This window comes from Haematobia irritans, chromosome 3, assembly GCF_050003625.1.
Source record: "Haematobia irritans isolate KBUSLIRL chromosome 3, ASM5000362v1, whole genome shotgun sequence".
Lineage (NCBI taxonomy): Eukaryota > Metazoa > Arthropoda > Insecta > Diptera > Muscidae > Haematobia > Haematobia irritans.
Genome location: NC_134399.1, coordinates 68,805,854 through 68,831,583, shown reverse-complemented (window position 1 = coordinate 68,831,583; position 25,730 = coordinate 68,805,854). Strand labels below are relative to the sequence as shown.

The following is a 25,730-nucleotide window of genomic DNA, read 5'->3' as shown; positions in this document are numbered from 1 at the left end:
CGTTTTTACCATCGGATAGAGGACCTATTCTGGATGCCCATCTTTTTCCATCTGGCCACAATGGAGTACGGGAGAAGTGCGTCCCCTATATTGCGACTATCTATCTTTCACATATAAATTTGGATGTCCATATTTTCCCTTTTGACCACAGAGGTCACATTTCTCTAGCGGAAACGTGTGTCCACTTTTTTCTAGGTCATAATTGGGATAACAAAACACATTTTGCAATATCTATTCTGGATGCCCATCTTTTTCCATCTGGCCTCAGTGGTCACATTTCTCTAGAGGAGAAGTGCGTTAGATTTTGTCAAGGCCATCTATCTTTCACATATAAACCTTGATGTCCATATTTTTCCATCTGGCCACAGTGGTCACGATTCTCTAGAGAAGAAGTGCATCATGATTTTTCATATTAGGTCAATATTTTTTGCAGTGTACAGAGAATCATTCCCATTAATTGAGTACAAATCATTAACCTTCGATGTTCTTTTCCTTCCAGGCACTCCTGTTGTTTCACCACCTCCAACAACGGCAACATCACAAACAACTTCGGCATCTTCTTTGTCCGATACGCTCAATGCTGCCGCGGGTCTTTATAATCCTGCCGATTTGGGGATACATACCGAACAAGGCCCCATAGAGCATCATGGTCCTCCGCCACCATCATATGCTGCAGCGGCAGCAGCAGCAGCGGCTGCCTATCATGCTCATCATATGTCACCACATAGTGGTGGTGTCCATCATCAGCATCAATATGCTCTTCATGCTCATCATCAATATCAGCAGGCGGGTGCTGAACATCATGGCATGCCACCACCCCCACATCACTATGCCAGTGCTGGTCATCCACCACCACCTTCACACTATGGACCACCACCAGGTCATTGTGAGGCTGGATCACCACCTCCTACATATCGCGCCAGCAGTGGTTATCCTACAAATGCACCTGGGGTTTCGACAGCTGGTGGACCACCAGTGGGCGCACAGCCGCCATTGTCGGCCGGATTGGGTGGTAGCGCTTTCTGTTCCACAAATATACATCATCAACAACAACAGCAGCAACAATCGCAGCAACAACAAGCATCACAACAACAGCCAGGATCTCAGAGTGGAAATAATGAAACAAGTGGTAAGTTCGATGTTTATTGGAAAATGGGCAAAGTGAATGATATTCGTTTTCATCCATAATGGTTTACACGAGAATACAAAGTAAAATATAGGAATCCTCTATATATTCGATGGTGAATAAAATTATAAACTATGGAGTTTGACTAATTATAAGAATTTTTCTCCTCCAGGAGACTCAGGAAGTGAAAACTGGGGATCGAATTATATATAAATTATATAAATAATTATGAACCAGGTTTTACGTGGTATTCTGAAATGAAAAATATAATCAGGATACATTTAAGATGCAATTTAAATATAGGCTTGGGATTTGACTTGATAGTGGGAAACAAATTTTAATTTGTAAATTTTTTCCAATTTTGTAATGGTGTAAAAACGAAGTCCTTCATAAACGTGTTAACCGCAACAAAAAATGTTAAATTCAAACTAGCCACCAAGCATAGCATTTTTTAAGTATAAAAAGTCCTCCTAGATGTCTTCTATTTTTCACTGTTTTTATACCCTCCACCATAGGATAGGGGGCATATTAACTTTGTCATTCCGTTTGTAACACAACGAAATATTGATCTAAGACCCCATAAAGTATATATGTTCTGGGTCGTGGTGAAATTCTGAGTCGATCTAAGCATGACCGTCCGTCCGTCTGTTGAAATCACGCTAACTTCCGAACGAAAGAAGCTATCGACTTGAAACTTGGCACAAGTAGTTGTTATTGATGTAGGTCGGATGGTATTGTAAATGGGTCATATCGGACGTATTGTCCTTTATAAATCGACGCTCAGATTAGGCTTGCGAAGCCTCTTGGAAGAGCAAAATTCATCCGATCCGGTTGAAATTTTGTACATGATGTTAGTATATGGTCTCTAACAACCACGCAAAAATTGGTTCATATCGGTCCATAATTATATATAGCCCCCATATAAACCGACCCCCAGATTTGGCTTGCGAAGCCTCTAAGAGAAGCAAATTTTATCTGATCCGGCTGACATTTGGTACATGGTGTTAGTATATGGTCTCTAACAATCATTCAAAAATTCGTCCACATGGGTCCATAATTATATATAGCCCCCATATAAACCGATCACCAGATTTGGCTTGCGGAGCCTCTAAGAGAAGCAAATTTCATCTGATCCGGCTGAAATTTGGTACATGTTGTAAGTATGTGGTCTTTACTAGCTACGCAAAAATTGGTCCCCATCGGTCCATTGGTTAGCATGCCCGCCTTGCATACACAAGGTCGTGGGTTCGATTCCTGCTTCGACAGAACACCAAAAAAGTTTTTCAGCGGTGGATTATCCCCCCTCAGTAATGCTGGTGACATTTCTGAGGGTTTCAAAGCTTCTCTAAGTGGTTTCACTGCAATGTGGAACGCCGTTCGGACTCGGCTATAAAAAGGAGGTCCCTTGTCACTGAGCTTAACATGGAATCGGGCAGCACTCAGTGATAAGAGAGAAGTTCACCAATGTGGTATCACAATGGACTGAATGGTCTAAGTGAGCCTGATACATCGGGCTGCCACCTAACCTAACCTAACCTATCGGTCCATAATTATATATAGCCCCCATATAAACCGATCCCCCGATTTGGCTTGTGGAGCCTCTACGAGAAGAAAATTTCATCCGATCTGGCTGAAATTTGGTACATAGTGTTAGTATATAGTCTTTAACAACCATGCAAAAATTGGTTCACATCGGTCTATAATTATATATAGCCCCCATATAAACCGATCCCCAGATTTGACCTCCGTAGCCTCACGGATGAGCAAAATTCATCCGTTTCGGTTGAAATTTGGTACGTGGTGTTAGTTTATGGTCTCTAACAACCATGCAGGAATTGGTCCATATCGGTCCATAATTATATATAGCCCCCATATAAACCGATCCCCAGATTTGACCTCCGAAGGCCCTTGGAAGAGCAAAATACACCAGATCCGGTTGAAATTTGGTACGTGGTGTTAGTATATGGTCTCTAACAACCATGTAAAAATTGGTCCATACCGGTCTTAATTATATATAACCCCCATTTAAACTAGAGGTGTGCACGTGAGTAATAGTTTACTCACGCACACTCAAGACTGAAAAATCATACTCACGCACGATATTTTTTGGTGGGACTCACGCACACTCACGAAAAGAATTTTGTACTCACGCACACTCACGCACGAAAACGTCGTGACTCACGAAAAATACCGTGACTCACGAAAAATATCGTGACTCACGAATAATTTTATGATTATTTAATTTACCTTATCGAAGTGTCTGAAAACATGAGCTTTATTAAAATCGAGAGTGTTATTAAACTCTTAACATCGCAGGTGTCATTAAAATTGTAATTGGATTTAACTCTTAAGCGTTTTATGTTGGAGCAGGAATATTTTCGTGAGTGTAATTCGTTACTCATGCACACTCACGAAGATATTATTTTCGTGACTCACGCTCACGCACACTCACGCTGTTGTCATGAGCGTGACTCACGACTCACGCACGAATCACGAGAATTTTCGTGAGTTACGACAATTTCGTGTCACTTTCTTCATTTCTTATTTTTTGTCACGGCATTAACCATTGAAATGCTTCTTCTTGGTAAATTAATCAGATATAATGTAGAAATGGAAAGCAAACACAATACACGCGTCATATACTTTCTTTTGTATTTTAAAGTACGCTATTATTTAGGTCGAAGAATAAAAGTGTGTTCAACAATCTACACCATACACTACACGCAAAAAAAAAAACGTGTACCGAAAACGTTTTTCTTTTGTTAGAGTTTTTTGAATTGCTTCGAAAATTTTAAACTTTTATTACCAAAAAATTTCGTTTGTTACAAAATTTTTATTTTTTCAACAAAAAAAGTTATTTTTGAAACAACAACACAGTCCATTTCGTTTATATCAAACACTGTTCTTTTCTTACTTTAGGTCTTTAATAAGACACATTTTACAGTTCAAAATTTAATATACTACAATGTAATGTTGAACATTTTTTCGGAATCTTCCGAACATATCTGGAATATATGTAAAAAAAACTTTGGTCGAAGCAGGTATCGAACCCACGATGCAAGTCGGACGTAGCAACCACTGCTTCACGGTGCCAAACTAAATGTTTGTTTCTGTTAAATAAACTTTGTTTATTCGGTTCGTGGGCGCCGCAAGCTATGCTATATAAATACAACTTATATGGATATTTATCTATTGATGACCATAACAAGTACATAGCTCAGTGGTTAGTGTGTTGGCTTACAAAGTGCATGGTCCGCGGTTCGATTCTCCGTCCAGGCGAAATGTAACAAAATTTTAAAAATTTATAAAATCGTATAATTTCTTCTACATTGTTGGTATTACAGGAAAAGGTGTTAAGAACTAAAAAATCTCGTGGATGTGAGAAAGATGTGAGGGAAAATGCAATTAGCAAGAAAACAATGTTTTTTTTGAGTTTGTCTTTATGAAATTGTTTTTACATCCTGGAAAAGAATAAACGTTTATCACAAAAAGTATATACTTTTCTTCCAAAAACACTTCCTTACAGCGAAAAGCAAATGAGAAACGAACTTTGTTTGTCTAAAATTTCGTTTGGGAGAACAGAATTATTTTTTTGCGTGTAATTACATGGATTACATCACGTCAATCGAACATACACATTTTGGATAGGCTTCACTGCTTCCAATCAAACAAATAATTTCGGTTTATAGGTAAGTACTATGTTCGCTTTTCGAGTTGAAATTTTCGCGGTTACTTTATTAAAACAGTTCAATATAAAGCAGATAAATTAGTTCAATTGATGCACAGTTTCTTGTTCCTCTAAATTTCGGCAAGATATTATGGGAATATGTTTGTTATCATTTACAGTTTCGATTATTTAAGGAAAAGTAATCGCGAAAATAAAGTGGTTTTCAACTCGAAAACAGAACATAGTACACACCTTATGGGGGTAAAGTGTAAAATATGCAACACGAAGTCAATGAAAAATTTTCAATGAAAAATTTTCTTTCGCTCAATTTTAATTAAATTTTCTTTGTGTGTACTAATATGTCTATTGGTAGTCTATAGCTTCCATAAATATCTCCATTAGAATCACATATCTAATCCTTTGTTTGCCAACCTCTTTATGGGCAACAGTTTGTAGAGTTTTCAATTAATTTTAAATATTTGTTCAATTTCCTTGAGACTCTATTATCCTACTAAATACATACTCTAACACTTAAGATTTAACAAACATTTTATGTGCTACGAGTGTCCATTTCATTAGCACCAATCTCCTTGCAATTTACATCTTGTCAACAGTTCACTTAAAATTAATCAACACTAATGTATATTTAAGTAAATTATTTATTCACTAAAATGTCTATGTTGATATGTTCTCTAAATATAGAGGTGGGAATAGTTTTGGGAGACTTGAAATATTCACACACCAGCATAAATCCTTTAATGGCCTATGATGTATTTCATTTGCACCAATGACTTATTCATGATGGGCTTAAATTGCAAGCACTACTTGTATTGTTCATATACACTGGAAAAAAAAAATAATACAAAAATATATTTCACCTAAGGTTATCAAATGAGAAAGGATTTAGGCTTTTGTCTATTATTTTGTTGTAGTTTTTAAATTTCTTGGAAAAGTTCAAACTGCTACCATCAAAAAAATATGTTAAAAATTTCTGATAATTGTTTGTGTACATAATTTTTTGTAATTTCGACCTCCAATTTATTTGTATTACTTGTTTGTGTAAAATTTTCTAAAATTAACCTATATTTTCCTTTGTGGTGGGTTGACTTGTTTTTGAGTACAATAATATATATCTAAACCAGCAAAAAAGCCTCGCTAAAAACGTAGTGAAAATGTTCTTTTTGGATCCTGAAGTGCTTTTGTGCCAATTTTGCACCACCCTTTCAACAGCCGTTGCTCTGAATTTGCATCACTTTTTAAGGTGTGATCCGAATTCAGTGTTTTGGAAATGAATTAAAAATTTTTGATGTTTTGCCAAATAAATATTTTTTATGACTTTTAAGGCATTCTAACGCTTGCCTGAAACGTGTAGTTATAAGAAATTTGAATTAAAAGAACTTCCTCTATAGTTAAAACAAAGAACATCTTTGGGAAGACATTTTGGGAAGTGATTTTAAAGTTGTGCTTTTAGAACAACTTCCAATTTTTTTGCTGGGAGCCAATGCCGCAAATCTTTTCTAAATTTTGCCAAGCAAATTTTGGGAGTGTATGTAAAATTACATTATTCCCGTGATATTTGTAAACAAGTATATACGGCCGTAAGTTCGGCCAGGTCGAATCTTATGTACCCTCCACCATGGATTGCATAGAAACTTGTACTAAAGACTGTCATCCACAATCGAATTACTTGGGTTGCGGTAACACTTGCCGATGGCAAGGCATCTTAAAACTTCTTAACACCGTCTTCTCATATATATTAAATAAAAAAAACCGATTAAATACGTGTATAATTCAGTTTGACAAAATTTTCTATAGAAATAAAATTTTGACAAAATTTTCTATAGAAATAAAATTTTGACAAAATTTTCTATAGAAATAAAATTTTGACAAAATTTTCAAAAGAAAAATAAAATGTTGACAAAATTTTGTATAGTAATAAAATTTTGACAAAATTTTCTATAGAAATAAAATTTGGACAAAATTTTCTATAAAAATAAAATCTTGACAAAATTTTCTATAGAAATAAAATATTGACAAAATTTTGTATAGTAATACAATTTTAACAAAATTTTCTATAGAAATAAAATTTTGTTTAGTTTTGTTAGTTGACCCTTGGAATTTTACAATTTTGGGATTATTTGTTTGGCTTGAGGTAATGGACTAATGAAAAAAGCTAATGTTAATGTTTTTCATTACTTTTTATTGAAATATAGCTTTTCTCGGATATTTCGATACACCATCGGTGATCATCTTCAGCGAGATATTATCTATAAATTGTAATAATTTAAATATTTTATAATATTAACTTTAACAACGTTTTGGTTGTTAAAGTTAATATTGTAGTCCATTAGTCCATGACCTCAAGCCAAACAAATAATCCCAAAATTGAAATAAAATTTGACAAAATTTTCTATAGAAATAAAATTTTGAAAAAATTTTCAAAAAAAAACAAAAAAATACAATGTTGACAAAATTTTGTATAGTAATAAAATTTTGACAAAATTTTCTATAGAAATAAAATTTTGACAAAATTTTCTATAGAAATAAAATTTTGACAACATTTTCTATAGAAATAAAATCTTGGCCAAATTTTGTATAGTAATAAAATTTTGACAAAATATTCTATAGAAATAAAATTTTGACAAAATTTTCTATAGTAATAAAATGTTGACTAAATTTTCTATTGTAACAAAATTTTGACTAAATTTTCTATAGTAATAAAATTTTAACTAAATTTTCTATAGAAATAAAATGTTAGTAGATTATTTTCGGGGATCGGCTAAATATAACTATAGACCGATATGGACCAATTTTGGCATGGTTGTTAGCGGCCATATACCAAACAAATTTCAAACGGATCGGGTAAATTTTGCTCTTCCAAGGGGCCCCGGAGTTCAAATCTGGGGATCGGTTTATATGGGGGCTACATATAATTTTGGACCGATATGGACCAATTTCTTCATGGTTGTTAGAGACCATATACTAACACCACGTACCAAATTGCAACCGAATCGAATGAATTTTGCTCATCCACGAGACTCCGGAGATCAAATCTGGGGATCGGTTTATATGGGGACTACATATAAAAATTATGGACCGATGTGGACCAATTTTTGCATGAATGTTAGATACCATATACTGACACCATGTACCAAATTTCAGCCGGATCGGACGAAATTTGCTTCTATTAGAGGCTCCGCAAGCCAAATCGGGGGATCGGTTTATATTGGGGCTATATATAATTATGGACCGATTTGGACCAATTTTTGCATAGTTGTTAGAAACCATATATTAACACCATGTACTAAATTTCTGCCGAATCGGACGGAATTTGCTTCTATTAGAGGCTCCGCAAGCCAAATCTGCGGATCGGTTTATATAGGGGCTACATATAATTATGGACCGATGTGGACCAATTTTTTCATGGTTGTTAGAGTCCATATACAAACACCATGTACCAAATTTGAACCGGATCGGATGGAGTTTGCTTCTCTTAGAGGATCCGCAAGCCAAATCTGGGGATCGGTTTATATGGGGGCAATATATAATTATAGACCGATGTGGTTGTTAGAGACCATATACTAACACCATGTACCAAATTTCCACTGGATCGAATGAATTTTGCTCCTCCAAGAGCAAGCCAAATCTGAGCGTCGGTTTATATAGGGGCTATACGTAAAATTGGTCCGATATGTCCCATTTGCAATACCACCCGACCTACATCAATAAAAACTACTTGTGCCAAGTTTCAAGTCGATAGCTTGTTTTGTTCGGAAGTTAGCGTGATTTCAACAGACGGACGGACGGACATGCTTAGATCGACTCAGAATTTCACCACGACCCAGATTATATATACTTTATGGGGTCTTAGAGCAATATTTCGATGTGTTACAAACGAAATGACAAAGTTAATATACCTCACATCCTATGGTGGAGGGTATAAAAAGGGAGCATCAGACATTCGCAACGAAAGTGGTTTGTTTTCTTTATTCGAAGTTCCTTTGAATTTGCTTGTGTGTGCCCTTCAACCTATGGTCTATAAATAGAAATGTTGGACTGCATGCGTTGCTTGTGCATTCAGGTCTACAGCGATATTTATGTGTTGATGATGATAAAATCCACTCGGCGGCTTCATTCTCTACTCATGAGCCTTTGTATGCAAGGCGGGACCAGTGTTGTCACTATTTGCTCCACATTGAGGGTATTATTTCGTAGTTGAAGATGATAGTTTTGTGTTGGGGACTTTTGTATTTGGTGAATTTTCATAAATTTGGTAATTTTTTTCGAAACCGGTACAGTATAATAAATTAGGTTAACTATAGTGGTTTACATGAAATTATTTTCATGTCTCCAAAATACGAATTTAAAAATGAAAACTTTGTTCCTCTTTATTCCACGATTTACAAAAGGGGCGAAAATTGAGCATTTGGTCCAGGTGATAATTTATAATTTGAGTTAGCTTAGCTACAATTGTGAAATAATTTCGGGTCTAAGTACTGGCTCCTTATCAGTGTCCATCACAGATTTGGCCAATATATATCTTAAATATAGAACTAATGAAGATGGTAATTAGAAGAAAATTTCAGTTCATACACTGAACAAAATAGGTACGTGTTATTAAAGATTACGCAACTTAAATTTTAGGATGGCCAATTTACCCAATTTCAAGGACAAATTGCTTTAAAATAATGAAATTTTAAGTGAAATATTTATAATCATAGTTTCAAAAAAAAAAAAGACAAATATTAAATTTAGGACACACATCTTAAAGTCGTATTTCTTTGAACTAAGGCCAATTTTCCTTAAAGTAAAGAAACACATTTTTGATTTAAAGAAAATGGTCTTTAAATCAACTGAAACATTGAATCTTTAGTTTTGAGATAAAAACGCCTCAAATATAGGAAAATACTTTATTTGAAGTTTATGCATCTTTGGTTTAAATTTTTTTTTTTTGGAATTAAGAAAACCTTTTTTCACTTTGAAGTATCCGTTCTAATTTGGATTTTTAAACTGGCATTTGTTTGTACATGAATACCTTACTTAATAACAGGTTGGCTGATAAGTCCCCGGTCTAACAAATAAAAACACATTTTTTTTTGTCAAAATTCGTTTTTGTTATTCAACATAGTTCCATTCAAGAGCGATACAACGATTATAACGACCTTCCAATTTTTTGATACCATTTTGGTAGTACTCCTTCGGGTTTGCCTCAAAATGGGCCTCAGTTTCGGCGATTACTTCTTCATTGCAGCCAAATTTTTTCCCCGCGAGCATCGTTTTGAGGTCTGAGAACAAGAAAAAGTCGCTGGGGGCTATATCTGAGAATACGGTGGGTGGGGAAGCAATTCGAAGCCAAATTCATGAATTTTTACTATCGTTCTCAATGACTTGTCGCACGGTGCGTTGTCTTGGTGGAACAACACTTTTTTCTTCTTCATATGGGGCCGTTTTGCCGCGATTTCGACCTTCAAACGCTCCAATAACGCCATATAATAGTCACTGTTGATGGTTTTTCCCTTCTCAAGATAATCGATAAAAATTCTTCCATGCGCATCCCAAAAAACAGAGGTCATTACTTTGCCAGCGGACTTTTGAGTCTTTCCACGCTACGGAGACGGTTCACCGGTTGCTGTCCATTCAGCCGACTGTCGATTGGACTCAGGAGTGTAGTGATGGAGTCATGTTTCATCCATTGTCACATATCGACGGAAAAACTCGGGTGTATTACGAGTTAGCAGCTGCACACACCGCTCAGAATCATCAACACGTTGTTGTTTTTGGTCAAATGTGAGCTCGCGCGGCACCCATTTTGCACAGAGCTTCCGCATATCCAAATATTGATGAATGATATGACCAACACGTTCCTTTGATATCTTTAATGCCTCTGCTATCTCGATCAACTTCATTTTACGGATTTTTTTCGGTTTTCGTCGGTAACCACCTCTTTCGGACGTCCACTGCGTTTACCGTCATGAATTTTTACTACGTGCTCATTTCACCTCGCTTGAATTTTGCATACCAATCAATTATTGTTGATTTCCCTGGGGCAGAGTCCGGAAATTCATTATCAAGCCAAGTCTTTGCTTCCACCGTATTTTTTCCGTTCAGAAAACAGTATTTTATCAAATTTTATTTTTACTGGGAAACAAGAATGAAAATTCGATAAAATAGATCTGTATCCTAACTTCAATTTTATTGATCCTAGATTTAAAGCCATATTTAATTTTAGAAAATTTAAATTAGTTTTATAAAATTTTAACGAAACAGTATTAAAAACGCCGATATCACAAAAATAAGTAAACAATTTTAGACAAATTCAACAAAATTTATTAGGCATAATTAATTTTGTTCACTTGTTAAAGAACATTTTGTAGTTTGAAGGACAAAATTGGAGTTAAAAATTGCAAGAATGTCTTTAGGGACATACGAAGTTCATGATGAACGCATTTCTAGTAAAATTTACAAATTTAAAGAAATAATGAACTACACACAAAAAAATAATACATTTATTTTATGAATAGTGTTCACAAAAATTTTCCAAACACGGGATTCATAAATTATATGCAAACAATTCATAAAATAAAAAATACGGGTTTTCCTTGGCTACGAATGTGTACATAATATGAATGGAGTTTTTAATATTATAAATGAAGTATACATATTTTTCCTCATTGAAAAATATGTACTTTTCCATAATATATATTAAAAACGTCATGCAATACATGTAACTTTTCCTTTAGATTTTCCCCCTGATTCTTAATGCCTGCGTAATTGGTCTAAATGTATGGACCCATTTACTAAAAACCGCATTATAGTCCAACCAATAAAGAACATAATTTTATAATATTTTATATTACATATGAGCACCAACGCTTCCATTTAATATTGTTTTTTGTCAATTTTTTACAGCAATAAAAAATTCTTCGAATCGCGACGGCGACTCAAACTGAACTGAAAAACTCAAACACAAGTGTTGCCTTCAAAACGTTATGTTTCGTTTTTTTTTTGTCTCGTATTATATGCTTGTATTGTTACATATGAGAGTAACTCTATGGTGTGGTTCTCTCCATTGCCGTATCTTGACATTTTTAACCAGGGGTGCTATAGCCCCCCTATCTGTGCTACAGTAACAATATATAATGGAAAATCATATATAGGTTTTCACATTCTAGGGGGGCTAATTTTTTTCTGGAGGGGGCTACGCCCTCCCCCCAGAGGCCTTACTACGCTTATGGTTCTCTCATGCTAAGAGGAAACCAGTATTTATTTATTTATTTATTTACAAAATTAGACTTATAGTATAATATAAGAATAATATTACAATAGTAGCATTGGCTACAGAGGCCATCAGCCAACCAGTATATTTTGATATATTAAGTAAAAAAGTAAAGTTTCGTTGATTTTATGAAAAAGTCCATAAATTTATAAAAATGTACAAATTTATGTACAAATTCATATTATATTTTTTTGTGTGTATATTGTGAGAAATACGAATTTAGTAAATATTTGTGCTTCATTTGTGTACAATTTTTCCCGTTTTTTAGTTCATTTAACTAACGTACACAAAAAATTACTATAGTATTCGCTACTTTAATTTTTTCCAAACATAATAATTCCATAAACTAAAATAAAGTTAAATTGGAGTTTGTTAAATAGAGGGTTCACTTTTTTTTGTGTATTTTAAATGTTTAAATTAATAATTTTTTTTTTACAATTTATATCTTATATATATTTTATATTTTTAATAAAAACTTGTCAAATTTTTTTTTGGTGATTTTTGTAAGGAATTTTTATTGATTTTTAGGCAACTAATTTAAGGACATTTGACAGAAAAATACTAGCAATAGGGGGCAGGACTGGTAACCCCTGAACCATGGTGATTCTCATTTCATTTCTTGTTCAAAATGATAGCAATGGAAAGATTTCCATCTTTTGCTCGGAATCAATATGACCATCTTTAATTTAAAATCGAAGATTTAGCGCCTTAGGCAAGTTTTTTTGAGTGTATTTATGTAAAATTAAAAGGGAAACAAACATACATATATAAACTGTATGGAACTCACAAATATTTGCAGATATTTAAATCTAATTATGGCTCAAAATGTATTGAGGAAATTTCTATATCAAAATGCATATATAAGCACGTAATGCAAATATTTAAGATAATATTTTGAACTCTAAGGAATGTCACATAATTTACACCGAGTTCTGAAATCTCTGTAAATCCGCATAGAGTAGGCGGATAATGAAATTTCTTGTGCAAATATTAAAGATTAATAGGATGAGATTTAATTGACTGATAAATAAGACTTAATTATTCTTAAATATTTATTTTATTGATGACATTTTAATGATAAGCTTTTAGAGTTTTTCTTCACCTCGATAGTAAACAAATTGACATATGTATGTATGCTTATGTTATCGAGAAAAAAAGTGGAATGCTCTGAAATGTCTACAAGAAAATAGAATAAATTTGCACGCAAGGCAGTTTTAGTATTACAAAAATGTCAGTCGCCATATTGAAACTTTGATTGTCAGTCAAATTGAATTAATGTGGGAAATTTGAAATAGATAAAATCTGGAAATGTACCGAAATATGAGGAAATGTGTTACGGTTCGCAAGAATAATTGAAGTAATTCTTACCATCAATTATGAGCATAATTTATTTCGATACTTTCCTGTCATAAATTTAAAGCAAATTGAAAATTTCAAAATTTTTGGTATAAAATAATTTTATTTTGAATTTTTATACCCACCACCATAGAATGGTGACGGGGGTATAATAAGTTTGGCATTCCGTTTGTAACACATCAAAATATCGATTTCCGACTATATAAAGGTAGAAATTCTAAGACGATATAAGCCAAATTTCAGCCGGATCGGATGAAATTTGGTTCTCTTAGAGGCTCCGCAAGTCAAATCGGGGGATCAGTTTATATGGGGGCTCTATATAATTATGGACCGATGTGGACCAATTTTTGCATGGTTGTTAGAGATCATATGCTGAAACCATGTACCAAATTTCAGCTGGATCGGATGAAATTTGCTTTTCTTAGAGCAATCGCAAGCCAAATTTGGAGGTCCGTTTATATGGGGGCTATACGTAAAAGTGGACCGATATGGCCCATTTGCAATACCATCCGACCTACATCAATAACAACTACTTGTGCCAAGTTTCAAGTCGATAGCTTCTTTCGTTCGGAAGTTAGCGTGATTTCAACAGACGGACGGACATGCTCAGATCGACTCAGAATTTCACCACGACCCAGAATATATATACTTTATGGGGTCTTAGAGCAATATTTCGATGTGTTACAAACGGAATGACAAATTTAATATACCCCCATCATATGGTGGAGGGAATAATAAAATGAATTCTATTGTTTTGTTTTCAAAAATGTATGCTACTTCAATTTTATTCAATCTACTCCACTTTTTTCCAAAATCTACTCCACTAATTTTTTCACTAGCGGCAGCACTGACTATTGGTGTTTTTATTCTCGCATTTGTATCAATGTAAAAGAGCGCATGGTAATTGGTGTCTTACTCACTGCCACCGACATTTTGTGGGTAAGATTGCAATACGAAAAAAGCCACCGGTTGCAGTTCTCTGCTACCTACCTTGTTTGCACGCTGAGAAGGAATATGATCACCTCAAACATGTTTTAAAAGAATAATGTGATTTTTGGATGGGGAACATCTGACATATCTTTGGTTTAATTGCTTTAACTGGCCTTTGATGCCACATGATGACAAACAAAAAAATAAAAAACAAATAAAGTCAAATGTGTTTCCTCAAACTTAGTAAGAAATTATGGATGTACTATTAACAGTAAGATGCCTGAACATTGGAGTTCATTGGAGCCTTGACGGTTATTTACTGACGGGGAAATTTTTTCGAAACCTGGAATAAAGTGGAGCCATCCAAATAGAATTTCTCCGTCGGAATTTAAATTAGTGACTGAAAAAATTATGTCATGTTTATCGGCAATGTGCAAAGATAGTCGTATAAACTAAACTTATCTTCCAGGAAAGTGGATGGAGACAAAGGGTTTTTTCATAGGTAAAGCAGAAAAATCCTTTGACACGGGAGCCATGGCTTACTGTCCAATCAGTTTATCCTCATACTTCCTTAAGAGTTTGGAATGGCTGTTAGATATTTACCTTAGAACTAGAATTTATTCAAGCTCTCAAAATTGCAAACTTCTTACTAGAAGGGAAGGTCTACTGCGACCGACTTGCATCAACTAATCAGCTTTATTGAAAGTTAACTATATGTCAACGAATACACCATGGTGGCTTTTCTAGACATCGAACGTAACAAACATCCCAGTTCAATAGTAAATGCATTGTCAACTGACTATCAAGGGACACCGATAGACATATTTCCATCGAAGAGAAGAATTTTAGCCACTTACGGTAAGGAAGCATTCAAAGGACGACTTCTTTCAACCCTACTTTGGAATGTTGCTATATAAAACCTTCTGGCTACCTTAGAAAATGAACGGATAAAAGTGGTTGTATACGCTTACGATGTGTCTTTGTCAGTCAGGGGAAAATCCCCATCTATAATTAGGGATATTATATAGATAAACCTCTGGATGACTGTGAAATGTGCGAAGGAGAATGGTCCAGATGTAAATCCTGCAAAGACAAACCGACTCATGTACTGCAAAGACCAACTAATTCACAGGTTAACCCTATCTCTTTTGGAGGTATTGAAATTTCCTTTGATGTGTGTGCAAAATAGACTTATAAATCAGACTTATACAAGACAGTTGGCTAATTTTTAAAGCTTGAAGAAGAAAAATCAAGAAAAGCCGTACTCCGAAAAAGGTATTAGGGAAAAAGAGGGGAATAAACCCAACAAGTATATACTGTCGCAAGTTCGGCCAGGGCGAATCTGATAATATCACATGACGAATATCAATCGGATCGTATGAAATTTGATCTTCCAAGAGGCTCCGGAAGTCAAATCTGCGAATCGGTATATATGGGAGTTATACCGAAAAGTGGTTCGTTATCACCCACCCAAACTACATCAATAATAACTATTTAGCGTGATTTCTACAGACGGATGGACAGACATCGCTAGATCGACTCAAAATTTCTCCAAGACCCAGAATATATATATATATATATATATATATATATTTCCTTTATGGGGTCTGAGACCAATATTTAGATGTGTTACACATCCCCTGGTGGGGGGAATAACAATTACACACGAAAAATTTTCTGATTCAATCACGAAATTAATTGATCCAATTAGTTTTTTAATTGAAATGTCTTCAATCACAGAATTGATAGTATCAATTAAAAAATTAATTGAAAGTCAATAAAAAAATTAACTCGTACTATTAATTTTTATACCCTCCACCATAGGATGGGGGGTATATTAACTTTGTCATTCCGTTTGTAACACATCGAAATATTGCTCTAAGACCCCATAAATTATATATATTTTGGGTCGTAGCGAAATTCTGAGTCGATCTGTCCGTCCGTCCGTCTGTTGAAATCACGCTAACTTCCGAACGAAACAAGCTATCGACTTGAAATTTGGCACAAGTAGTTGTTATTGATGTAGGTCGGATGGTATTGCAATTGGGCCATATCGGTCCACTTTTACGTATAGCCCACATATAAACGGACCCCAAAATTTGGCTTGCGAGGCCTCTAAGAGAAGCAAATTTCATCCGATCCGGCTGAAATTTGGTACATGGTGTTAGTATATGGTCTCTAACAACTATGCAAAAATTGGTCCACATCGGTCCATAATTATATATAGCCCCCATATAAACCGATCCCCCGATTTGGCTTGCGAGGCCTCTAAGAGAAGCAAATTTCATCCGATCCGGCTCAAATTTGGTACATGGTGTCAGTATACGGTCTCTAACAACCATGCAAAAATTGGTCCAGATCGGTCCATATTTATATATAGGCCCCATATAAACCGATCACCAAATTTGACATCCGGAGCCTCTTGGAAGACCATAATTCATCTGATTCAGTTGAAATTTGGTACGTGGTGTTAATATATGGCCTCAAACTACCATGCAAAAATTGGTGGAAATCGGTCCATAATTATATATAGGCCCCATATAAGCCGATCCCCAGATTTGACCTCAAGAGCCCCTTGGAAGGGCAAAATTCTTCCCATTCGGTTGAAATTTGGTACGTGATGTTAGTATATGGTATCCAACAACCATGCAGGAATTGGTTCCTATCAGCCCATAATTATATATAGCTCCCATATAAACCGATCCCCAGATTTGACATCCGGTGCCTTTAGGAGAAGCAAAATTCATCCGATCTGCTTGAAATTTGGTACGTGGTGATCGTATATGATATTTCAATTCTGGCTCTCTACGTACCGTGCAAAAAGTCCATATCGATTCGTAATGTCTAATATATACCACGTGTGGACTAACTCACAATTTAGAAAACGATGTTAAGAAGTTTTAAGATACCACAACCCAAGTATTTCGATTGTGGATGACAGTCTTTCGTAGAAGTTTCTACGCAATCCATGGTGGAGGGTACATAAGATTCGGCCTGGCCGAACTTACGGCCGTATATACTTGTTATGATTGCTTTTTGTTTAATTTAAAAAACTTGTTGAATCAATTAAATTTTTAATTGAATATTTTTTAAAACTCAATTAAGTCTTTAATTGGAAAAATTTTTGTGTTTTTTTTGTGTATGCATACACAGAAAAAAAATCCGTAGCTAAACTAACGCTAAATTAAACTTATTTTTATTGTAAAAAAATTAGTTGTTAGTAGTTAAATTTTATTACTTTTTGCGAAATTTTCCACATCCCAATGAAATTTTCGTTTTTTTAAGTATGTCTCAAATATTTTATGAACTAAACGTGAGTATAAAGTTCGATGATCGTACACATAAGTTCAATATGAACTAAAGCAAATGAAAATTTTCGTACGATTCCCAAAAATAGTAAGAATGAACTACTGTATGGTTAAAATGGTCATGATTTGGCGCCAATGATTTTCTTCTTTACTTTTAGTTCATTTTTTCTTCTATGAGATGATGTAATTTCGTGAACTGCAGTTAAAAAGTACAACAGGGCATTAAAATTTTCTGGTTTTAACAACGCTTTGTGGAAATCTCAAGATGTGGAGTAAAACTTAGTTAAATTTTCGTGCGTGGTAGTTCATTCTTCCTATAAAAAAGTTCACTTTTTTTTCGGTGTAGACTGCAAACAGCAGTCGGTAAGATACGATAAAGTTTAGCGAATGAAGTATTTGTGTATCTCAAGGGCATTCAGTAAAACAGGAACAAATTCCCTTAATGTCATGTTGCATTTATTGCCTTTAGATATATTGGCCACATAGTCAGATGGAACAACGTGCGAACTATATGGTTGGAAGAAATCATATACATACAAAAAATTTTTCTGATTCAATCACAAAATCAATTGATCCAATTAATTTTTTTTTCAATCACAGAATGATAGTATCAATCAAAAAATTAATTGAAAGTCAATTGATACTATTATTTTTTTTTTGATTGCTTTTCGTTTCAATTAAAAAATTTCTTGAATCAATAAAATTTTTCAATTAAAAATTAATAGGATCAATTAATTTCGTGATTGAAGACAAAAAATATTTTTTGTGTGTAGGGTAACCAAAACCGACACCGGTTAACTGAATTCCGTTACCAAACCCAAACCGGATGGTGAAAAAATTGGGGTTTTCTTTTACTCCGAAAATCGATTCTTGAATATCGTTAACCCGGTTTTATGTGTTTCCAAGAAATTTCTATTTACTTTATATTATGCTTCTTCAGGAAATGGGACCAGTTTTAACTGTTTTGAGCAAATTAAAAACCAAAATCGGCTTTTCGAACAATTTACATTTTCTGATAAACCAAAAACCGTTTTTTAAATGTTTTTTTATTTCTATACCGATGGCTCCAAGTGGGGTTTGGAGTATACTCAAAAGATCTGAAACTTAAAATCGCCAACAGGTTACCTAAGCACTGTAGCGTGTAGTTTCAATTCCGCGAAATTATGTCCTTAAGAAAGATTTTACCCCGTTTATTTGAAATATCCTAAAATGAAATTTCTTTTCCTAACCAATCACCTTTTAGCCAATAGATTTCTTCTCAAGTTTCTTATTCTTTTACTTGATAAATGCTACAGGATCAACTTAGTTATGAAAATAATTCAACTAAAGTTTTCAGCTGTTCCTTACTCTTCTTCGTCTTCTTTGCCATATTCTTCCATTCATTGTTGATGCTGACCAAGAATGCTTGGCTCCTATCATTTAAGTTCAATTGAATTATTTCATATCCCTAAGCTAGAGAATGCTTATAATTGACTATGACTTCTAGAACCTTCATTTAATGAAAGCAATTTTCTCTAGAGTTTTTCTAAAAATACCCATAAGGAAGAAATGTTAGGAATGGAGAGAAAGATTCACGAGTGTGAGATTAAAGAAAATTTTACATTGGGCTTGGATATCAACAGCAGTCAGAAAGTAGAATTATTTCTATTGAATCTAAACAAAGAAAACAAAAAAAATATATATAAAGAAACTTTTATTATTCCTTAGTTGTTTTGAACTTTTGTTGAAGATCTCCATTTCTCAAATGAAAAGTTTCTCTATTGTATTAATGGTCTGTGCATTATGAAGGTTTATGTGCCCAGAGTGTGTGAATGATGCACTTACCGTCTTTACACCAAAGAAATAAACTGTTTTATGGGAAGAATGAACTAACTCGTACGAAAATTGAATTAAATTGTACTGTACCATTTGAGATTTCCACAAAGCGTTGTTAAAACCAGGAAAATTTTATGTCCTGTTGTACTTTTTGACTGCACTTCCTGAAATTACACCCTCACATTAGAGGTGTGCACGAGAGTAATATTTTACTCACGCTCATGCACAATCTTATCTTAAATCTTATTCACGCACACTCACACACGATATTTTTTGGTAGGACTCACGCTCACGAAAAAAAAATTTGTACTCACGCAAGAAAATCTTTTAAATGTCGTGACTGACGAATAATTTTATGAGTAATTTACCTATAGAACCTGACTGAAAATACACACAGATAAGAGATTTGTTGACAATCGGTTATAATAATGAAAATTCTAATTATTTATGGAACGAAATATCAAGTGCATCAACAAATATTCTGTGTTTACAACATTGGTTCTATTATTAAGACCATTTGGGAGCAGTATCAAGAGAATGTTAGTCAGGGGGCTAATCACGGCATTCGATATCGAATTCATAATCGTATCGAAAAAATTGTCGATACGATTAAAAGTTTGGATCACGGCATTCGATCGAAATTTGATGCAATTTCTCAAGCGTTGCCAACAGCAAAAAACGAAGCAGAGCAAAATGAAATGACAAAACTAAGTTAGCGTCACAAAATAGAATGTAGAAAAAAAACATGTTTTTGGAGGTTTCAAAGTAAAAAGTAAATTGTATTGCATTATATCTTATGGACCCATATCTCTTTTTACATTCCTCCAAATTCCTTCCTAATTGGAGGATGAGATGAATATAAAATAATTCGGCGACAAATAAGGAATAAAAGTGCACATTGTTATTCGTGTAAGTACATGGGTTTGAAATGGTGTGCACTGTTAGAAAGTCACTTTTTGTAGGCTCAATGGACGATTTCGGCTGACTAAGGAGACGTTCAAATGGAAAATAATTTTTGGTGGCATGTCAACGTCAATTTTATCACATTACAATTGTCTGCCGTCTTAAAACTTTTTGCGAGTGGGAGCCTTCATAATTCACTATTCTTACAAGGTGGTCCAGAAGCGTTATGTTGTCACGGAATGGTACGGTATTTGGTCGATCACAATCTCTTGAATATAGATCTTGCATGTGCGCTTTATATATGGTTCTTTGCCAAGCTAGAATGCTCGCTGCGAACACTACTATGACCAATTTTTGTTTAACTTTTATTGGAATTGCATTGGTCCTAAATATTAAAAATATGTTCATTATATGTAAATTTACTACAAACTAGCAACAATTCGAACTAAAACTAATATATTTTCTATTCCTATATGGCGAAAACAAAAAACATGTGAAAAATGTTTTACGATTGCAATTTACCAATCGAAAAAATTGTCGATCAAAAAAACTCGATATCGACTCCCGTGATCCGAAAAATTTAGATTTCGATCAAAAGTTCTCGATATCGAATGCCGTGATTAGCCCCCAGGTGATACAACTGCCAACAGATAGTTGCTACAACTGCCAAAATGAGGTTGGCAATACATTCGGTTATCACAACCAATCTGTATTCTCTGTGTATGAGTATGATTAAAATCGAGAGCGTTATAAACATTTTAACACTTAGGATGTCACAAAAATTATATATGAATTGAATTCGTAAGCATTTTATGTTCGTAAGCGGGATTATTTTCGTGAGCGTGTTTTTCCGAAATTCGTTACTCACGCACACTCACGAAGATACTATTTTCCTGACTCACGCACGCCATTTGTTTGGTTAATCACGCTCACGCACACTCACGCCGTTACCATTAGCGTGACTCACGTGAGTCACACACCACTACCTCACATAGAAGCAAACATGAACTAAACTTCATCCGATCATGTTGAAATTTGGTGCGTGGCGTAAGTATATGACCTTCACTACTCATGCCAAAATTGGTACATGTCGGCCTATAATTATTTGTAGGCCCCATATAAACCGCTACCCAGATTTGACCTCCGAAGCCTCTTAGAGGAGAAAATTTCATTCGACTCAGGTGAAATTGTGTACGTTGTGTAAGTATATGGTCTCTAACAACCATCAAAAAATTGGCCCACTTCGGTCCATAATTATATATAGTCCCGCGATAAACCGATCCCCAGATTTTATTTCTTGAGCGTCCTGGATAATAAAACTTTATCAATGTGGTACTTGTCACGCAAAAATTGGTCCATATCGGTTCATAATTATATATAGCCCCCATATAAACCGACCCTCATTTCTGGCTATCTAATTATCGCGTAAAAATTGGTTCATATCAAAATTATTGATAGTCACATATATATATCTTTCTATATATATAAAATTCAAATTATGTTTGTTTATTTGTTTGTTTGTTTGTTTGTTTATTTGTATGTTCCGGGTTGGCGCGAAAACGGCTGAACCGATTTACTTGAAACTTTCAGAGATCGTGGGGGGCACTCATGTGCTGAAAATAGGGTACCTTATTTTTTGACATATGGTCGCGGAGAGGAACCTCCCCTTTGTCCGACTTTTTGAAAATTAAACCAAACTTGACCGATTTGCACGAAGTTTTCAGGGATAGTAGGGGGTGATCCCTAGACAAAGATTCGCAATTTTTTTTTTTCGAAATTTGATCGGGAGAGGGTACCTCCCCTTAAGCGACTTTTTGTTTGTTTGTATGGTCCGAGTTGGCTACGAAACGGCTGAACCGATTTACTTGAAACTTTCAGAGATCGTAGGGGGCGTTCATGTGGTGAAAATAGGGTACCTCATTTTTTGACACCTGGTCGCGGAGGGGACCTCCCCTTTGTCGAACTTTTTGAAATTTGGACCAAAGTTGACCGATTTGCTTGAAATTTTCATTGAAGGTTGGGGTTGGCATCTAGACAAAGATCCGCTACTTTATATTTCGATATTTGGTGGCGGAGGGGGACCTCCCTTTGTTCGACATTTTTTAAAGTACAGTGAAAAAACTAAAATTCTCTAAATTATCTGAGATTTACAGAGAACATGCGGTGAGGTTATTTAATTAATATCCGATACGATTTCATATGTCGACGGGGAGAGGGACCTCCCCCTTGCCCTACTTTTTGAAACTTGGAACAAAATTATGCGATTTGCTTGAAATTTTCATTGAATGTTGGGGTTGGCATCTAGACAAAAATCCTCTACATTACTTTTCGATATTTGGGTGGGGGGGGGGGGGTGGGTTGGGAACAGCCCCTTTGCCCGACTTTTTTTTTAAAGTACAGTGAAAACAAAACTAAATTCCCGCGACTGAAATTTTACGGAAAAAATGGGCGAGGTTATGAAATTTATATCAGGTTCCAGATTTTTTAATAAAAACGAAGGGGCATAGGGAGACATCGGCTTCTCTTAAGTACATACAGAGAAACAATTAAACTTTACCGAGTTACTTGAAATTTACAGAGGACTGGGGAGAGGTTACGATATTAATAGTTGATACCTGACTTTGTGATATTTGGACGGAAGAGAGGCCGCCCCTTTAGGCTTATAATTCCGATATCAGGTCGGTGTGGAGTGAAGGTGGGGAGAGGGTTCCCTTTTGTCCTTTTTTTTTACTTAAATTGAAAGTAGAGGGTTGTCCATAAATGGGAACTCGGTACATAATTTTATGATTTTTGCACAGGCTTCTGCCAGACTTCTTTTTAGTAACGAACTTAAATTTACATGAAATTGGCAGCCAACATAGAGGGTTAATGTGGTAAACTTTTTTACTACTTTTGCTTTTTCCGATTTATTGGATGGGAACAATATTGTATTGTATGTTATTATAATATAGTGGTTAATTTTGAGGAGAAGGATACCTTTCCTTGACAAACCACACTTAAAATTCTCAAGAAATATAGAAGATTGTCCAACTACTTGAATACAGAACATTATTTAAAAAATTTGGAGGAAAGGGTACACCCTCTCCCAGACATTTATTAAGACGAACCGTTTTACATATGAATATCCTCCGTATTTTCGAATTTGTTTTCAGCACGAAGGATATGGTTGACTAAGTTAACGCAAATTGTTCCTACAAATATGCTTCGGAATGCGCAGCGAAGCGGGCCGGGTTACGCTAGTATATATATATATATATATATATATATATGTATATATATACACCGAAAAAAAAGTTTACTATTTTTTATGAAAAATGAACTAACCCATAGTAAGAATGACCATGATTTGGCGCCAAAGATTTTTTTCATCTAGATAAGTTCATGATTTTCTTATAAATTAGTTCATGTATTACATCGTATTTTAGTTCATTATTACTATGCTGTGGGAAGAATATAGCTAAACTCATTCAAAATATTCCTGCTATCCGGAAAAATTAACAATTTTTTGGGAAACCTGTATTAAGAAATTGATTTGAAATAAACTGTTTGTCGGTATAATTTTCAAAAAAGTAGAGAAATTGAGGAATCAAAAGTACAAAAAGCCTGTATACAACTAAGAAATTTTTCGTACAAAACAAGTCAATTTTCTATAACCACCAGTATTTTATTTCAAAGAATTATTATATTAGACAAAACTATGGCTTATGATATACAATAAAGGAAATATTTTTATTAGTACGTTGGACGCATTTACTTGTCGGTAGTTAGTAATTGCTTCTTCAAAAGAGTAATATTCTATGTTACTAGGACTAAACTAATTAATTTAAATTTCCATGTTTTCTATCTATATGAAAGATATATGTGGCATAAGTTGCTATATTCAATTGAATTGTCCAATTTCACCGATTTTGGCTAACTTTTGTTGGGCGGATTTGGCTTATAAGCATCTGAAATTGCAAAGTTATACAAAATATAAGAAAAATATTATTAATTAATTAATTCTATCGTTCATATTGATCCCTAACTTACGGTTTTCAAGAGTATTTCCTAGAGTCAATAAGGATATCAGCTTAATTAGTATTAAACAGTAAGAATATTAAAAAAATTACCATTATGAGACCTGTCTACCTGCAAGTGAAAAAAATAATTTTTAATAAATTGAAATTTTGGTTTTATTAAAAACGGACAAAATACCGTTTATAGAAAAACTTACCACATTGAAAAATCCATCCAAAATACATTGAAAAATGGAATCATATCCATGGACAAATGGGACGTTATTGAAATTATTCTCAGAATATATTTGAAATAAAAAATATTATAAAATTAGACATAATTTCCACTTGTCAGTATAGCATTTAGTATTTAAGGTGGATATTAAGTTCGAGTTTAGCGGCTAAAATTGCAATTTCCATGATAAGTTTTCTTTAATAATCCATTATAAAAAATAATCTTTATAAAAAACTTGATTTGGGCCATTCTCCATCAAGTTATATTTAAATTTGTATCGAAGTCGTATAATTTTATACTTTGCTTAGTGATTTATTTTTAATTTTAGCGGCTAAACTCGAACTTAGTACTCACCTGTAGGAATTGCTGTAACATAAAAAATATAGATTCAAAAAAATGGTTGCTTCTCAACCTATGATCCAGATGTAGAATAAATATAAATCATCCTATTACCACTCATGTTGTATATTTTTTATGTAAATCAATTTAAAATCCGCACTAATTTTAAACTAACATATTAACAGAAATATACAGTTCCTTAATCTGTTATTTGTTTTTTATCAATAAAAAGCGTTTTTGATTCCTCTAACATCACATCATTCACTTCTCAGTATCTAAAATGTTTCGAAATAAATGTATTTTCATTAATAAACACCAATACCGCACGTACAATTTTGCAAAATTAAATCCACGTGTGCACTTCATAAATGCATCAACATAACTGAATGCAACAATAAAACTCAAAGACACAAATAGTCATAAGGGATACATACCTGCCGTAAAGAAAAACAACTCCACACACACACACGATCCCTTTCTGATCTTGCTATTGCAAAAAAACAACTCTCACCACAAAAGATACCAACAACACACAAGGAACATTCCATTGTCTCTAGAATAAAAACAACCAACAACAGCATAAATGACGCAATAACAAACACAAACAAACATACGAGATATACACAAAATGTCTCTAAAAACTTCCTCGCATGATGCACTCACATTTTCCAGTAGCACGTTTATTGATTAGTAGGAATTCTATCTATAAGTTAAGGTAAAATATATACCAAATCTATGAGGAATCTATAAAAATTATATACACCTGTCAAGGATTATATT

At 34.2% G+C, this 25,730-nt stretch overlaps 1 protein-coding gene across 1 annotated transcript in view; it reads left to right on the top strand.

Moving 5' to 3' along the window:
• LOC142230969 (uncharacterized) overlaps positions 1–15,045 on the top strand; it is a 63,273-nt gene extending 48,228 nt beyond the window's left edge. The window contains exons 3-4 of the mRNA XM_075301586.1: positions 500–1,129; positions 14,825–15,045. Coding sequence (XP_075157701.1) covers positions 500–1,129; positions 14,825–15,045 — 851 coding nt within the window. The remainder of the gene's footprint in view (positions 1–499; positions 1,130–14,824) is intronic.
• Positions 15,046–25,730: the final 10,685 nt, after the last annotated feature.